The sequence below is a fragment of the Phragmites australis genome, chromosome 6 (assembly GCF_958298935.1).
Source record: "Phragmites australis chromosome 6, lpPhrAust1.1, whole genome shotgun sequence".
Taxonomy (NCBI): domain Eukaryota; kingdom Viridiplantae; phylum Streptophyta; class Magnoliopsida; order Poales; family Poaceae; genus Phragmites; species Phragmites australis.
Genome location: NC_084926.1, coordinates 35,800,805 through 35,817,323, shown reverse-complemented (window position 1 = coordinate 35,817,323; position 16,519 = coordinate 35,800,805). Strand labels below are relative to the sequence as shown.

General features: G+C 42.8%; 2 protein-coding genes across 2 annotated transcripts; one reads left to right on the top strand and one right to left on the bottom strand.

Moving 5' to 3' along the window:
* Positions 1–2,363: 2,363 nt before the first annotated feature.
* LOC133922322 (F-box/kelch-repeat protein At3g61590-like) lies at positions 2,364–5,198 on the top strand. Its single transcript, XM_062367606.1, has 2 exons — positions 2,364–2,866; positions 3,698–5,198. Exon 2 carries the CDS (start codon positions 3,730–3,732, stop codon positions 4,951–4,953), a length of 1,224 nt encoding a protein of 407 aa, XP_062223590.1. The 5' UTR covers positions 2,364–2,866; positions 3,698–3,729; the 3' UTR covers positions 4,954–5,198.
* Positions 5,199–12,728: 7,530 nt separating this feature from the next.
* LOC133923171 (serine/threonine-protein phosphatase 7 long form homolog) lies at positions 12,729–13,559 on the bottom strand. Its single transcript, XM_062368604.1, has 3 exons — positions 13,336–13,559; positions 12,872–13,259; positions 12,729–12,740 (listed from the first exon to the last, which is right to left on the bottom strand). The coding sequence occupies exons 1-3, from the start codon at positions 13,557–13,559 to the stop codon at positions 12,729–12,731; spliced, it is 624 nt and encodes a 207-aa protein (XP_062224588.1).
* Positions 13,560–16,519: the final 2,960 nt, after the last annotated feature.

The following is a 16,519-nucleotide window of genomic DNA, read 5'->3' as shown; positions in this document are numbered from 1 at the left end:
ATACCATAATTGTACACATCGAAGTATTTCTCTCGGGTGTGTTATACTCATCAGATGATCCGGTGCTCAGAGAGCTATACACACCGGAACATTCTTGTCAGAAAAAAGCCAGAGAAGTTTCCATATAGTGGAAGGTCCATCGCTTGGAGTTGAAGACACCAAAGTATTTCCTACATAGATGCTTCCAGAATTAAAGAGTGAAGATCAATATACCAGATGGTCTGGTGATCAATGCTGTGTGCAACGAATGCTCACACCGGAGTATTTAACAGAGTGTGTGAAAAATCCTAAGAAGATGAATCTATACACACTGGAAGATCCGGTGATCAGAAGATCAATACACTAAACAGTTAAACAGTGAAGAAGTTGGCTCGGTCAGGCTCAAGTATACACACCGGATAGTTCGGTGATAGAGATGAAATATACATCGAACAATCTGGTGTTCAGAAGTGGTTCCGAGTAGGTTCTAATGGCTAGTTTTTGAGGTTATACACACAGATGGTCTGGTGCTTATACTACTGTTATCACTGGATTGTCCGGTGTTTACAGTAAAGTTGAGTCGTTAGAGTAACGGCTAGTTGACGAGTTTGAGATTATAAATACCCACCTACTCGGCCATTTGAAGCTGCTAGAGTCCAGAGAATCCTATATACACTTGAGAAGACATCCAAACCATCAAAATGCTAAAAGTGTTTATCTAAATCAATTAGCAACCATTAAAGAGTGATTAGTACTTATAGGCCTAGAGAGAAATATTGCTATATGCTGCAACTTAGAGAGTAGATCAAAGAGTGATCCAAACGTGTACCACGAAGTACGTCAGTGTCTTGAATTCTTGGTGACTTACTGGTAACTTGTTGACCCTTGGTGTGGAGCGTTGGCAAGAAGATTGTGCGGGGACGCGGAAGTTCTTGTCTTTGTGACTAAAGCTCCGAAGTGAAGACGGTGCACAAGTGATCGGAAAAGAGGTTAGTGACATCTTTTTGTGGCTTGATGATTCATCATGCTTGAGATCTTATCTTGGTGACTTGGTAGGTCAAGAGTCGTGACCGGAAGAGATTTGGTGATTGAAGCGTATACTTTGTGAAGCTTCAATGTGATATAAAGGTGACTTGTATGCCACTAATACCATAGGATAACAATTTCTTATGCCAAATTTGTGTCTCTATCTTATTTACATTTTTGCATTTATGTATTTACAATTTATCTTATTATAGTAGATTGAAATTCTCTTAAGCAGTAGAGTAGATACACTAGATAAATCTAAAGTATATTTAGATAGAAATTAAGATAATTTTTAGAACAATTAGTTTTTAAAGTATAATTTATCTTTTTTCTTAGGATGTCATCGTTTCAAACAGACAGATTGTCCAAATATCTCTTAGCTAAGAGGTGACTTGTATCATCTCTTTGTTCCGTTCGAACGTCGAGAACTTTGTTTATGTTAAGGAAAAAATACAACTAGAGCGACGCTGTTGTACATGCTCTACTCCATGTCTAAAGCACGGGGCAATATGCGGAAGAGCTGGAATCAACTTTATTTGTTAAACCTTTTCTTAGTAAAATTTGAAATAAACCCATCGGAAGCTTATTTTTAAAAATAAATGTTTTGCATCCAATGTGAATGCATCGCAAGATAAAGCTACAAAGCCGAAAAATTGTGGGTTATGGTCAATGAACGAAAGGTTTTTTTTAAAAAAAAAGATCCTCCAGGCTTATTTTTTTAAACATAATTTGTAAAGACGAAGAAATAAAAACTCCAGAGTTAGATGCCATCATTTAATATATGGACATCAACTCCTTTCAAAATAAAAGGTGCTAAGAGAGACAATACTGAATGAACACCTTAACACCGAATTCAAATGGTAACGGATGCATATGATGTTGTATGCAACAACAATTATTTGATCAACCACACACACTATAAATCAAAATCTCTGGCTCAATCGTCGGCATCAATTTTACCTTAAAGACATGAATCAAACATTGGAGGCCAAACTCTGCAAGAAAGTAAAAAATTTGACATGTGAATGCTCTTCCAAAAAAAGTAGTGGATACTCATTACCTCAAAAGTAAATTTTATAAAACTGTATATAAAAAGATCATCATAAGATCTTATCTACATTATATATCTTCTGATCTAACAGTTAAATTAAAGAGAAAAGAGAAAAAACATATATCATTGTAAGAAAAAAAAGTGTTTTGTAGGACTGAGTCTGATGAAATTTACTTCCCATCAGCTCAGATAGACATGTCAAGAAAAGAACATACTTATAACAGTAACCTTTAAGATTACCGTTGTCAGGTGGAGTTAAACCAGAAATTTTCGTTCCCTCTTCTACCCCTCTTCCTGCTCCGCTCAGCACCCCCCCCCCCCTCTCTCCCCGCCTGAAGCGAGCAACCTCCCCTTTCTTCCCTCTCTAGTCTCCACCCTGCCTCGCTCATATATACGCCATTGGGGGCGCTCCGCTAGACACCATGGGGATGGGGGCCCTGATCTAACGTAGGGGGAGGAGGAAGCCCACTGTTCCATCCATCTCTTGGAGTAGAAGGGCGGAAAGGCTCCTCACCTTCCCCTCATTCTCCAACCCACTCGCCCCCACCAGATCGGCCTAGCAACTGGCCGAGACGAAGCACCAGGCTGGCTCAGAGTCTCCCTCCGTAAACACCGAATCGCAGCTCCCACTCGATACGGCCGCCGCGAACCTCCTCGTTCCACCGACGAAGAAGAGCGGCGGCCGCCACACTCTGGTGGTTCCACTGAAGAACGGCAGCCAGGCAGCCAGTCACACTTCCCCCGCCGACGCGTCGATTGGATTGGTGACCCATCCCAATTCAGACTCAGGGTTGTTTTCTTTCGTCGTCGGTAAGGAACCCTAACTTGCTTGGATGCAATTTGTTCTGGGAGATAGATCTCTTACCTGCTTTGTGAGCTATCGAATCCAAATTTTCCGAAAAGGAAGAAGGATTGGGTGGGTGTTCAACTGACAACCACATTCAATTTTCCGCTGGTTGCTTTATTTGTCTATGCCTTCAATGGCCGCGATGTGGCCCTTTCCGCGGCAAATTGAATGTGGTGTTAAAAATTCCATTTTTTTTCTCTTCGAAGAAAAAGGTTCCATTTGTGATGGAGAGGTTACTGTTTATGTTTCCACTATTTCTTTTTCCCAAGATCCGTTTCATTAATAGCTGTTTTCTCACATTTCTTTGTATAATTTTAGTGAGAAAAAAAACACTAAGATTGAAAAGGGTTTCTATGTAAAGAGAAAAAAGGATTGAGAGCAGCTCCCCTGTTTGTTAATCTTACTGTCTTTTTGTGTCGTTGAAAGGTTAGATTGGTCAGGTTTGACTAGTCACCCCTTCATTTAGGCGAATTTAGTCTGTTAAAGAAATGTCAACAGTTTTGGTGTTTGGTTCTTGTCAGTTGTGGTGAGCTGTGAAATTCCCTTTCTGAGGTGTAGACAGCCATCAAGATGTTTTGATCGAATTTGCATTCCGTTCCACCTGCCTTTCCCCCCTCGTTGATGTGCATATGGAGGCTAAACTTGAGTACTTGACCTTAAATTTGCTGCTCTATGTAAATACACTCCATACTCAGTAAAAAAAATGTTGTTGAGCTGAAAATATTTGAGAGGTTTCCATATTGCTATAGCATCATCCCTTATTTTATTGATTGATGAAATATTATCACTTGCAGGATCTTATATTAGTTACTGTTTTATTCACTGGATGCTGGCAATGGGGTCAGAAGAGTGGGAGCTGTATCCTTCTAACATTGGTGCTCAGGTCATAGAATACAGACCAACTACTGAGGACAGCAACGATGACTGGAATGGAGATGTGGCTGTGTCGCTGGACGCCATTCTCCCTGATGATCTCTTGGAGAAGGTTCTTTCCTTCTTGCCTGTTGCAAGTATCATAAGATCTGGGTCTGTTTGCAAGAGGTGGCACGAGATTGTGCATGCCCAGAGGCAGACTTGGAGCAAAATGGTGCCTCAGAAGCCATGGTACTTCATGTTTACTTGCAGCGAGGAAGAGGTGTCAGGTTTTGCCTATGACCCGAGCCTCCGCAAGTGGTATGGATTTGACTTCCCTTGCATTGAGAAGAGCAACTGGTCTACATCCTCATCGGCTGGGTTGGTGTGCCTGATGGACAGTGAGAACAGGCGCCGCATCATGGTGTGCAACCCCATCACTAAGGACTGGAAGAGGCTTCTCGATGCTCCTGGTGGCAAAACGGCTGATTACAGTGCTCTTGCCTTTTCTGTGGACAGGAGTTCTCACCAATACACTGTGGCTGTGGCAAGAAGCAACCAGGTCCCATCTGAGTATTATCAGTGGGAGTTTGCCATCCATTTGTACCAGTCGGTCTCTGGTAATTGGGTGACTCCCTTTACTGGAGTGTTGCCCGGATGGCGAGGAGGTGATGAGTGTGTCATCTGTGGTGGAGTCCTCTACTACTTAGTGTACTCAACGGGAGTTGTCATGAACAATAATGAGCATCGCCATTGTCTTGTCATGTATGATCTATCTGCAAGACCTAACCATACTTCTTTGATGAGCGTGGCTATACCAGTGCCATGTGCTCTTACATGTGGCCGGTTGATGAACCTAAGTGAGAAGCTTGTGCTGGTTGGCGGCATTGGCAGGCAAGATAGGCCAGGTATCATCAAGGGAATTGGCATTTGGGAGCTCTATAACAAAGAGTGGTGTGAGGTTGCTCGAATGCCTTACAAGTTTTTTCAAGGATTTGGTGAGTTCGACGATGTTTTTGCAAGCTGTGGGGCGGATGATCTTATCTACATTCAGAGCTATGGATCGCCAGCTCTTCTCACCTTTGAAATAAACCAGAAGCTGTGGAAGTGGTCAGTGAAAAGCCCTGTGACGAAGAGGTTTCCGCTACAGCTGTTTACTGGTTTTTCTTTTGAGCCAAGGCTGGACATTGCTTCCTAGTTGTTTATTTGTTCCACTTCCGCCACAATTCTTACATTATATTTTGCCTGATTTTGGAGTGGCGAAAGTCAGGAGATGCTGCCATCGGATGCCATTTGACCATAGAATATGTTCGGTTTTATAGATCTATTCAATTGATTGCTGGGTGTATTGGGTATATCTTCTTATTGAAGTGATTGATTAAACTTTCGCCGATCTTTTTGTTGACTTGGTTGGATAGTAAAGGGAGAGATGATACCTACAAATTACACAAGAACTATTGTTTCTGATTCGCTTTCCTTTTGTTGCCTGCAAACATAGCGCTTCGTGTCTCAAAATATTTGTCCCTTTCTTGTTTTACAGTCCTGAAGTCTTTCTCCCTCTTCAAATGATTTTTGGTCCCAACGGCTACTAAATTATATTCCCTCCGATTACAAATATAGGTCAATTTAGATTTGTGCACGGAAATTAAGAAAGTAGATCAAATGATCTTGTTGCTCTTTATTTATTCTGCATTGGAAAAGATAATACATTTATTTGTGAGAGTATTTTATTTTATTTTAACAGCAATTGCATGCATAGATGATACATCTGAGTTGTGAAGCTAGTCCTTTGTCGTTGGACCAGTAATTGAAGCAGAGTACCTGCTATGCCGTCCTTGGAGCCATTTTACGAAGAGCAGAGCCTGTTAATGGTCACTTCCTCTTTCCTTTGTGCAAATAAAATTTTATCTGTCAAACCACCGGAGCACCGAAGTGTAACTCCACTTTCTTGTGTGTTAATCTCCAGCGATTTTAATGATCCAAGTAAATGCAAATGGAGACAGTTAACCAAAACTTGCATGTGCACCTGAACAGTATACATAACTGACTGCTAATATGTTAAATTGTGTGAATTTGTTGTGCTTTATTTTACTGTGCTAAGCCTGCTTCAGTTTCTTTCGGCAAATTTGGAAATTTAGACAACATACGCGACCGTATTTGCGAAATTAGATAACATGTCGACGTATTTGCAAATCTAGCACTCGTATTCGGTATCTCAAATACCAAAATTTGAATTTCGGAAACTGAAAATCCGAAAACACCGCGGGCCCACCGTATTCGGCAACTGAGGTGCCGAATACGGCACTGTGGGCCGTATTCGGCACCTCAGTTGCCGAATACACCCTGTACTCTGCTGTATTCGGTAACTGAGGTGCCGAATACGGCCCACAGTGCCGTATTCGGCACCTCAGTTGCCGAATTCAGTGCATCATGTCACTTTCACGTCCTGTCGATGCTTTCGGTGTGTGCGTGCCAGCGGGATGCTGCTTTTGCGCTTAATAAAAGCCCTGGCTCGCAGAAGAGAGAAGGGAGAAGAGAAGAGAGCAGCAAAGGAGAGAAGGGAGAAGAGAAGAGAGCAGCAAAGGAGAGAAGGGAGAAGAAAAGAGAGCAGCAGTGGAGAGAAGAGAGCAGCAGCGGAGCAACGCTAGGAGAAGCAGCTCGAGCAGAGGGGGCAGCCGGAGAGGATCAACGCGAGCAGCAGTCGCGCTCAATTTCCTTAAGGTAAGTTTTAAGATTACGTAATTAATTAGTAATTATAATTAGATTTTTCTTAGTTCGTTCAGAAGTATATTAGTCATTTCGTCAGTATATTGTTAAATTCATTCAAGTACATTTGATTAATTATATTATTTTGGTAAATTAGAGTATTTAAATTAATGATTTAGTTGGGTTATATAATTTTTATTAGTAAGTGTGATTAGATTCTTTACTTAATATAGTAACATGAATTTACGGGATTTAATCTAGGTAATTAGTTTTATTAAAGTAATATAATTACGTAGTTAATTAGTAATTATAATTAGATTTTTCTTAGTTCGTTCAGAAGTATATTAGTCATTTCGTCAGTATATTGTTAAATTCATTCAAGTACATTTGATTAATTATATTATTTTGGTAAATTAGAGTATTTAAATTAATGATTTAGTTGGGTTATATAATTTTTATTAGTAAGTGTGATTAGATTCTTTACTTAATATAGTAACATGAATTTACGTGATTTAATCTAGGTAATTAGTTTTATTAAAGTAATATAATTAATCAATTAACTTGATTAATTAGTTTAATCACTTAGGTTTGGTAGAACCGTAGAAGATAGTGTCCAGTAGCAACAAAGATGCATATTAGTTGTATATTGCACTATTTAATTAGTATTAGTTTTGTACTTATTATTTATTACATGTATATTTATTTAGGAGATACGGTATGATTTTTTATATTTATTATGGAGAACGTCCCACAGTTTTGCACGGGAGACTTGTAACAATTCAGAACTGCCAGCACATAGAGAGTTCGGTTGAGGTACCTATTGATCTAGATGGCCTGAAATCACATATTATGCGCCTTTTGCGTGTGAACCAGCAGTCCCATACTGTTGTCTTAGAGGGTGTACGGCCGCGGCTTGTTCCAAATAGCTCGGTCGTTGTCCATACGTTGTTCGAGATGAGTAGGAACAACGCATGGGCTTTGTACTCACGCAAGGCATTGGAGGAGAACTTTGATATGGCGGTGTACGTAAACATAGTGTCACGACTGGTGCAAGGTGATGCAGTGACCACTGTGGAAGGCTCAAGCCAGCAGGTGATGCATGAAGAGGATGGAGGGCATGTCGGGGAGGGCAGTTCCAGTAGAGAGGGAGGTAGAGTGGATCCTGGTGAGGTCGATGCAGGATGCATGGATAATGAAGACGGTGGTAGCGGGGATGAAGAAGCTGCTGACAATGATGACCCGGTCCCGGCGATCCAGTACTTTCGTGGTACTGGGCTCCTGGAGTGTGTCGTCGTTGAGTATAACACCTTATCTAACTGGGGATACCAGAATAGCGACATTCAGGTCGGGCAACAGTTTCGTAACAGAGGGGAGGTCATCCACTTTATTAGCAATTATGATGTAATAACAAGAAGGGACCACAAGTGCACCCGGTCTAACCCTACGGAGTATGAGGTAAGGTGTACCAAGCACCCGAATTGCCCTTACTTCGTACGAGCACATCAGCCGAAATATGAGAACTATTTTGTGATCAGTAGACACACCCCACATACATGCAGCGAAGAGGCTATTAGGAATGTGAGCCACGCCGTTGATGCGAGGTTCATAGCCCAACTCCTCATCACGCTTATTGGCACAGAAATTTGTTTGTCGCCAAAATCGATTATGGGGGAGGTGCACACTAATACTGGCATGCTTATCAATTACCACACCGCGTGGCGAGCGAAGCAGAAGGCGTTGAAGATGCTGTTTGGAAGCTTCGAAGAGTCATACAACAATGCTCCGAGACTGCTGCAGAAGATTGCCATGACGAATCCAGGGACTCAGTGGGCCATGGCGGATGAGCCGATCAGGCTAGATGATGGGTCATATAGCACCACTGACCGATACCTCATTAGGTTATTCTGGTCCTTTGGACAATGCATCGAAGCATTCAGGTATTGTAGGCCGGTTGTATGCGTGGATGCCACATTTCTAAGCGGCAAGTTCCATGGTACCCTTATGACAGCAATGGCGGCGGATGCAAATAATCAGATCATTCCTCTCGCCTTTGCAATGGTTGAGAGTGAAAACAATGATAGTTGGCTGTGGTTCCTCACCTTGGTAAGGACACATGTCGTGGGAAATAGGGAACGAGTTTGCGTCATCTCAGACCGCAACAAGGGTCTTCTGCATGCGTTGGACGTGCTGCATGATAGCACAAACTGCTCCATTGCATGGCCTGATGTGAAGAGAAGATGGTGCATGCGACACATGGGCGCGAACCTGTACACAAGGTACCGCAGCAAGTCGCTTGTAAAGAGATTCAAAGGGCTATGTCTTCAGAACCAGCAGGCGAAGTTCAACGAGATATGGAGAGAGTTAAATGAGACCACTCGCAAGATGATGGCAGACCAGCAAGCAGGGGAGGATCAACTGCGGGCGCAAATGGTTGGGGGCCAAACTATCGTTAGTCGTTCACGTGGTACATTTAGCCAGTGGATAGCGGGGAAGCCGGCGGAGCGTTGGGCCCTTATCCATGACACTCATGGTGCCAGGTTAGCGCATAGAATTGTAATGATCATATTGTACTGATTCTTATGCAAATAGCCATTCTAAAATTATTGTATCCCATGTTAGGTACTCTATCATGACAACGAACATAGCGGAGGCGTTCAACAATGTCCTGAAGGGAGTACGGGGCCTCCCGTTGTGTGCCATTATTGAGCTCACATTCTACAGAACGGCGGACTACTTTCGAGACCGTGGTAATGCTGCTATGAAGTGCACCACACGGTTTGCACCTAAGGTGGAGCAAATCATATCAAGAAGGAGGAGCAAGGCACACTTTCATCAGTCGAGGATCTACGACTTGGCCAACAATGACTTTGAGGTCATGTGCCACCGTAGGTATGCTTCAGGGTATAGCGCCGGGGACACCGTGCAGCAATGTCAACTTGGACCTAACGAGGTGAAGTGCGCATGCAATAAGCCAAAACTGCACCATATCCCGTGCTCGCATGTCTTAGCCGCTTGCAGGGACATAGGTGGCAATGACGGATCACAGTACGTATCACCGTACTTCACGATCGATGCATTGAGGAGCACATGGCTTCCAAAGATGCAGTCCTTTAACATCGGAATCAACTACAAATCGATCGAGGGCCCTAAGTGGGTACCTTATCCACGAGCACGACGCACAGATCCTGGAAGACCTAGATCTACGAGGCTGCAAGGTGACATGGATGAAACAGATGCTGTTGATGGCCTTCGTAGGTGCAAACTTTGCAAACAACCTGGACATGACAGGAGGACTTGCCCGACCCGTCAGTAAACTATCAGCCCACTGTCAAACTGAACTGTCTTAGAGACTTTGTATTGTAAAATGTTATTCACCTGTTAGTTGTACTACTTATTGTGCATTATGAGGTTTGCACTGTACCCCTTTAGACAAGAAGTGACCATTGTATTGTAAATGTAATTTTATTTATTTATTTCGTGTTTCCTAAATATTCATGGATCCGTGTTTTGATGCAGAGACAGAGCGTAGGTAGTCAGTGAGCAAGAAATCTATGGCGGGATCCTCTAGTACAGGCTTTCCATGGACACCTGCAACGATCGCTATAGCACTTAATGCCTCCTTACAGGTTGTGCGCGAAGGAAACGATGATCCGTTAAAGGAGAACAACATAATCCAAGCCGTGGCGAAATTGCATGCAAGACCCATATGTTCTAGGTTAACCGCGCCGCTCCAATGGGTAACCACCGAGGACCTTAGGGCCCTCTTGTATCACCGGCGTCAAATGTATCTGAGGGTCCGCGAACTGGCCGACCATCCTTCTGTGATAGGTTTCTCTAGGAGGCAAAGAACGATAGTAATGTCGCCGGACCAGTATGCATCCCATATTCAGGTATGCCATATAAACATTTGGTCACCCTACTTATCTTATTTCCATTGATTCGAACGGTCCTCTTGTGCGTCAGGCTTTCCCGTAAGACGAACAGTTGATCAACAAAGAAATCTCACACTTCTTGACGATGTATATGCTCTTCGACGGGGGTGTGATGCCTGGTTCGCGTAGAAGACGACGACAGGCAGCGAATCAAAGGGGTACAGAGGCGACCTCTACGAATCATCCAGATAATGACGAGGACGAAGACGATGACGATTTCATGGCCCCCATGCCTAGACGTTCGAACAGAAATACAGGAGAAAGTTCTAGGAATACTGCAAGAGGACGTTCACGCACAACATCGAGATGCCATACAACTGATAGGGAAATAGGATGTGGTACCACCTCGGAGAAACCTCAAGATGATGACGACGACGACGATTTCATGCCACAACGACCCCGCCCTCCGAGGCTTCCATCTCCGGAGGACACCGATGACCCTGAAAATGATGATGGATTTGGTCGTACTCATTTTTACAACTTCCCAGAACCACCTCGAAGACGACAACCATCTTACCCGGATAGCTTTGACCATCGCACCTGGAATTCTTACGCTAATTTGCGTCGCCACTTTCCTTCGCCCTAAGCATCTATTGTAACCCTATAGGTTTTATTCCCTTAAGGCATGTTATTATGTTCTTTAGGCGTATCGTACATGATAATGTTTGTTGTTATCCGCTCTTTATGTGTAACCTCTGTACCGGGTTCCATGCTACTTATGCTTTACAACTACTATTGTTTCCTCTGTACTGAGAATTTCTTAAATTAACAATACAGTGAATAAGACATAATAGGGATGACCTCGACATTAAAATCAATAATACATGTGTCATGACAAATTGTCCTGGCTACTCAACGGCGACGATGCCTCACACAATCTCCAGGCGTGTAAGCGTCTGGCGGGTGTGTGGCTCTCATCCCAGCAGCCTGCGCAGGCCCCTGCCTTGCGTGCCCTTGGTCGTCTTCATCATCATCTGCCTGCCCTGTGGGAACCCCACCGAACGTGTATCCCGCCCCGCTTACTCGGCTCTGCATGTACCATGCCGAAGGATCCTCGTGCGGAAGTGTGGACGGCCCTAGAACATGCTCCGATGGAGTCCAGTGTGCCGAAGGCTCGCCATGCTGGTACCAATGTGAACTTCCAGGTTCATTGAGATCATGGGAGGACTGTCCGCCAAGTAGATCAGTGAAGGTGGCGGTCGCATGCATTGCAGCACCCCAGTCAAACGCATTAGGGTCGCTCCAGCAAGGGGTCTGCTGCGTGTAGTCAACGACATCCTCCTGATGAGTAGATGCTGCAGCCGGAGGTGTCATCGTAGCCGGAGGTGCTAGTGAACCCAGCGTAACCTGCTCGGGCGCAGGAGGCTGCGTGCACTCCTCGGCCTCAGCACCGGAACATGAGACATGACGCGCTGAAGCTGAAGATGTATGTTGTGATTCTGACCGGACGGGTTCCTCACGAGCACTGGATGACCGCCTGCTGTGGGAGGCACGAGACGGGTCCATGGCATGTTGGTCATACCCCCTCCATTGCGGGGCACACCCACCTAGACCACGTATAGCGTTTAGGAAGCGGGATCCTCTTGTCCTCATGTACTCCCGGAGAGGGTTACGATCCCTCTGCGATGATGACCTGCTTGGTTCCCCACAAGCTTGATCCGCTTGCGTATGCATCTCATACGCCTCTTCAGTCTGTATAAGATGAGGGACATGTCAGTAATACAGTGATTTTCTAAATAAAACCATTATAAGTAACGCATCACTTACCACAACATGAAGTAGGCGGGCACGATCCTCGGGGAAGGGTCTGGGGCCCGGCTGTACAGGTCCGCTGAGTAAGGTGGCACGCGTGCGCGGACGGTACCAAGCAAGGTAGTCCCAGTACATGGCCTCATCGTATTGTCCAGCAGTAATGATGACATCGACCGCAGCTGACTCTGTCCACCTCCTTATGTAGTCGGCATTCTTGGATGCCCAGTTCTGCATGCCTCCACCCCCCTGTGAGCTCCTCCTATACGTTACATAAACAGTTATAATTTGTTAACATGGATAACCAATGTACTAAGGCAACATACAATAACACACTTACTCGTGCGCCCGTCCGGCGTCTCGTGGTGGTGGTACTGGCACCACCTGTCGATACCCGAACTGCCTTTGTACACGTTCTGGAGAATATACTTCTACGCAGTTCATGTACAACAAGAAGCATATGGTCAACCATAAGTCTGCGTCACGGCTACAAGAGGATGCGATGAGTCCACCATCTGCAATTTCTTCTACTCATGCCATACGCCATGGATCCCACTCCACTAGATCCGCGCTGAGGACGTTCAGGTCACTGATCACCCTGGAGTAGTTACCATGGTCTTGCTGCTGACTCCATCTTAGCCTGGCATGAATCCACCGATACCCCATAGTTGGCCTTATGTCATCGGTAATGCCATCGGAGATGTGGACTGGGTAGTAGCACTTGAGCACCCAAGGTCTGGAAATCGGGAGGTATTCCCAACTCCATAGCTGTAAGAGGTGTAAGCACCCTGTAATAGTTGCCTTCCTCTTTGTTCGCTGGGTTGCATCACACAAACCTCTGTAGGTTGCAGCCAACACTGCAGATCCCCAACTGTAAGATGTAGGCTCAAAAGGATGTGACGCGAGGTGGGCTGCTAACCATACAATATGGGGGACGACATAATCGCCTGCTGTATTGCAGAACATGATGCCTCCGAGCAGGATGTACAAGTACACCTCATAGTGCTGCATAAGTGTAGCCTCGTCCGCATCCAGTGGGCAAGGACCGAACTGTGGGAGCCCATGAACCCAGGACATGGAGAGGCCAGCATCCTTCCCGTCGTATTGCACACCAAACCTATAACATGCAGATGGTCAGATGAAGCTTTAATAGCACTATAATATTCGAAGTGCATTACATAACAAATAATTACCTATCCGCAACATAACCCTTCCACTCCTCCCTTGCGGGTCGCGAAACTATTAACGGGGCGCCCCTGATTGGTAGCCCGGTCAGCATAGCCACGTCCCTCAATGTTACAGCCATCTCGCCAAAAGGAAAGTGGAACGTGTGCGTCTCAGGACGCCACCGGTCGACGAGACCTGTGAGCAGTGCCTCATCAATCGCCGGCAGAGGTGTCCTACCGCCCACCTCCATGGGAGCTCCGGCCATCATGAGAGCGAAAGGTAGTAGTCCCGCCCGTGCAAGTGGCTCGTGGAATCGAGGGTCCAACTCCTTAATCTTGTGCACACTCCGGGCTCGTAACGGACCCAACTGCATGAGTTATCCAATACATATACAGAGTTAGTTCGAAATTATCATGGCAATAAAATAGCACATATAAACGTGGTACCTGCTGTCCTGTGAATATCATCCTTTCCCTATGGTTCTCGTCGTACCGCTGCTGAAAAAGCTCGGGAAGACCACCATGAGCCATGATAATGATTTAAGGCTTCATGGTTCAACAAATAGGTGAACAATAGATTAGAATAATCTAAGTACTCTAATTAAATAATCTAAGTAATATAATAACGTAATTAAATAATCTAATTTGTATAATCTCAAAACTCTAATTAAATAAACTAAGTACTCTAATAAAATAATATAAGTAATATAATAGCGTAATTAAATATTCTAATTTGTATAATCTAAGTACTCTAATTAAATAAACTTAGTACCCTAATTAAATAATCTAAGTAATATAATAACATAATTAAATATTCTAATTTGTATAATCTAAGTACTCTAATTAAATAAACTAAGTACCCTAATTAAATAATCTAAGTAACGTAATTAAATAATCTAATTAGAATAATCTGACTACTCTAATTAAATAAACTAAGTACCCTAATTAAATATTCTAAGTAATATAATAACATAATTAAATTATCTAATTAGAATAATCTGACTACTCTAATTAAATAAACTAAGTACTCTAATTAAATAATCTAAGTAATATAATAACGTAATTAAATTATCTAATTTGTATAATCTAAATACTCTAATTAAATAAACTAAGTACCTTAATTAAATAATCTAAGTAATATAATAACGTAATTAAATAATCTAATTAGAATAATCTGAGTACTCTAATTAAATAAACTAAGTACCCTAATTAAATATTCTAAGTAATATATAATAACGTAATTAAATTATCTAATTAGAATAATCTGACTACTCTAATTAAATAAACTAAGTACTCTAATTAAATAATCTAAGTAATATAATAACGTAATTAAATTATCTAATTTCTATAATCTAAATACTCTAATTAAATAAACTAAGTACCCTAATTAAATAATCTAAGTAATATAATAACGTAATTAAATAATGTAATTAGAATAATCTGAGTACTCTAATTAAATAAACTAAGTACTCTAATTAAATAATCTAAGTAATATAATAACATAATTAAATAATCTAATTTGTATAATCTAAGTTCTCTAATTAAATAAACTAAGTACTCTAATTAAATAATCTAAGTAATATAATAACATAATTAAATAATCTAATTTGTATAATCTAAGTACTCTAATTAAATAAACTAATATAATTAAATAAATGTAATTGAACGGATTAAACAATCTACTACCGAAAGAACTAATCTATTTCGAAACTGACTAACCAAATAAGCTAATTACTCTAAATATTAGTACTAACCTAAGTATTAAATAGGTAATCTAATAACTAACCGGTACGAAAGTGGCTGATCTCGAAGTATTAAACTGCCGCTGCTGCTGCTCGCGTTGCTCCTCTTCTGCTGCTTTCTCTACTCGAGATGCTGCTCCTCTGCCGCTCCTCGCATTCCTTGCTCCTTTCTCTGCTCTGGTGCTGCTCTCTTCTTCGCGACCTCAATTTATTTAGCTCTCCGCGGACCAACGTGCATGAATCCTGCACCAATTATTGACCGGCCGGCCGAACTCACGAACTCACGGGATGCAACAAAACGAACGACGTGACGTGACAAAGATTGATGTGACGCGGGGAAAAAGAAGATGGGACGCCGGCCGGCTGTATTCGGCAACTGAGGTGCCGAATACGGCACTGTGGGCCGTATTTGGCACCTCAGTTGCCGAATATAGCAGCAGTTGCCGAATACGGTGGGCCCGCGGTGTTTTCGGATTTTCAGTTTCCGAAATTCAAATTTTGGTATTTGAGATACCGAATACGAGTGCTAGATTTGCAAATACGTCGATATGTTGTCTAATTTCGCAAATACGGTCGCGTATGTTGTCTAAATTTCCAAATTTGCCGTTTCTTTCAAATTGTTTGCAGCCAATGGCCCAATGCTTCAGTTTCTCTTATCTAACTGCTGAAATGTACCATGCATCAGTTTTGTAGTACCTGCTGTACCAGAATCTTTGCCTGCTTCTGATGCTTGCAGCTAAATGCATTGCATGCGATTGCGCAAAGACAGGCTAAGAAGCATGCTCCAGAGTACATTGTGCATCCATCTGAGGCAGCTGCTTTCTCTCTCTCTCTGCCTCTGATTTGGATGCAAACGCCACATTATTTTGCCCCATCTGAGCTATATGTACTTTAAGCAGCTAGTAGTACCGTCCTAGAAGCAGCATCTGCATATCTTCTTGCCTGCTGTCACTGCTCCCAAATGTTGCTTAAAGCCTGTGAAAGGTCATCTGTGCCCTGCAAGGAAGGATGCAAAAGAAAATTTAGGTGTGCAGTGCTATGTTGTGGCTTGAGAAGAAACTATTTACTCCTACCTTGCTGATAAACAGCTAGTAGGTGAGCTCAGGAAAATGACAGCAGCTGGTTACAAGCCACAGCTCGGTTCGGTTTCTTCTCGGTAGACAGATTTTACTACCAGAGTATATGCATGCAACATGTGTATGTGATGAGAATGTATGTGTTCAATGTTGCATTTTCCGTTAACTCGAAACTTTTCTCTTCCAAAAGAAGGCCGTGTTTTTTTTTAAAAAAAAAGAAAAAGAGTTCACACATAGCCATTGCGATTGGTGACATTTGATCCAGGGCTAAGAATAAGGTTCTCCAGAACCTAAACGTGTTCCATGTTTTAACCAATATTAAATCATCTCCAGCGGCTACCTTAAATTTCTATTCTCAAAAATACTATTACAACATCCCCTATCATTATTACA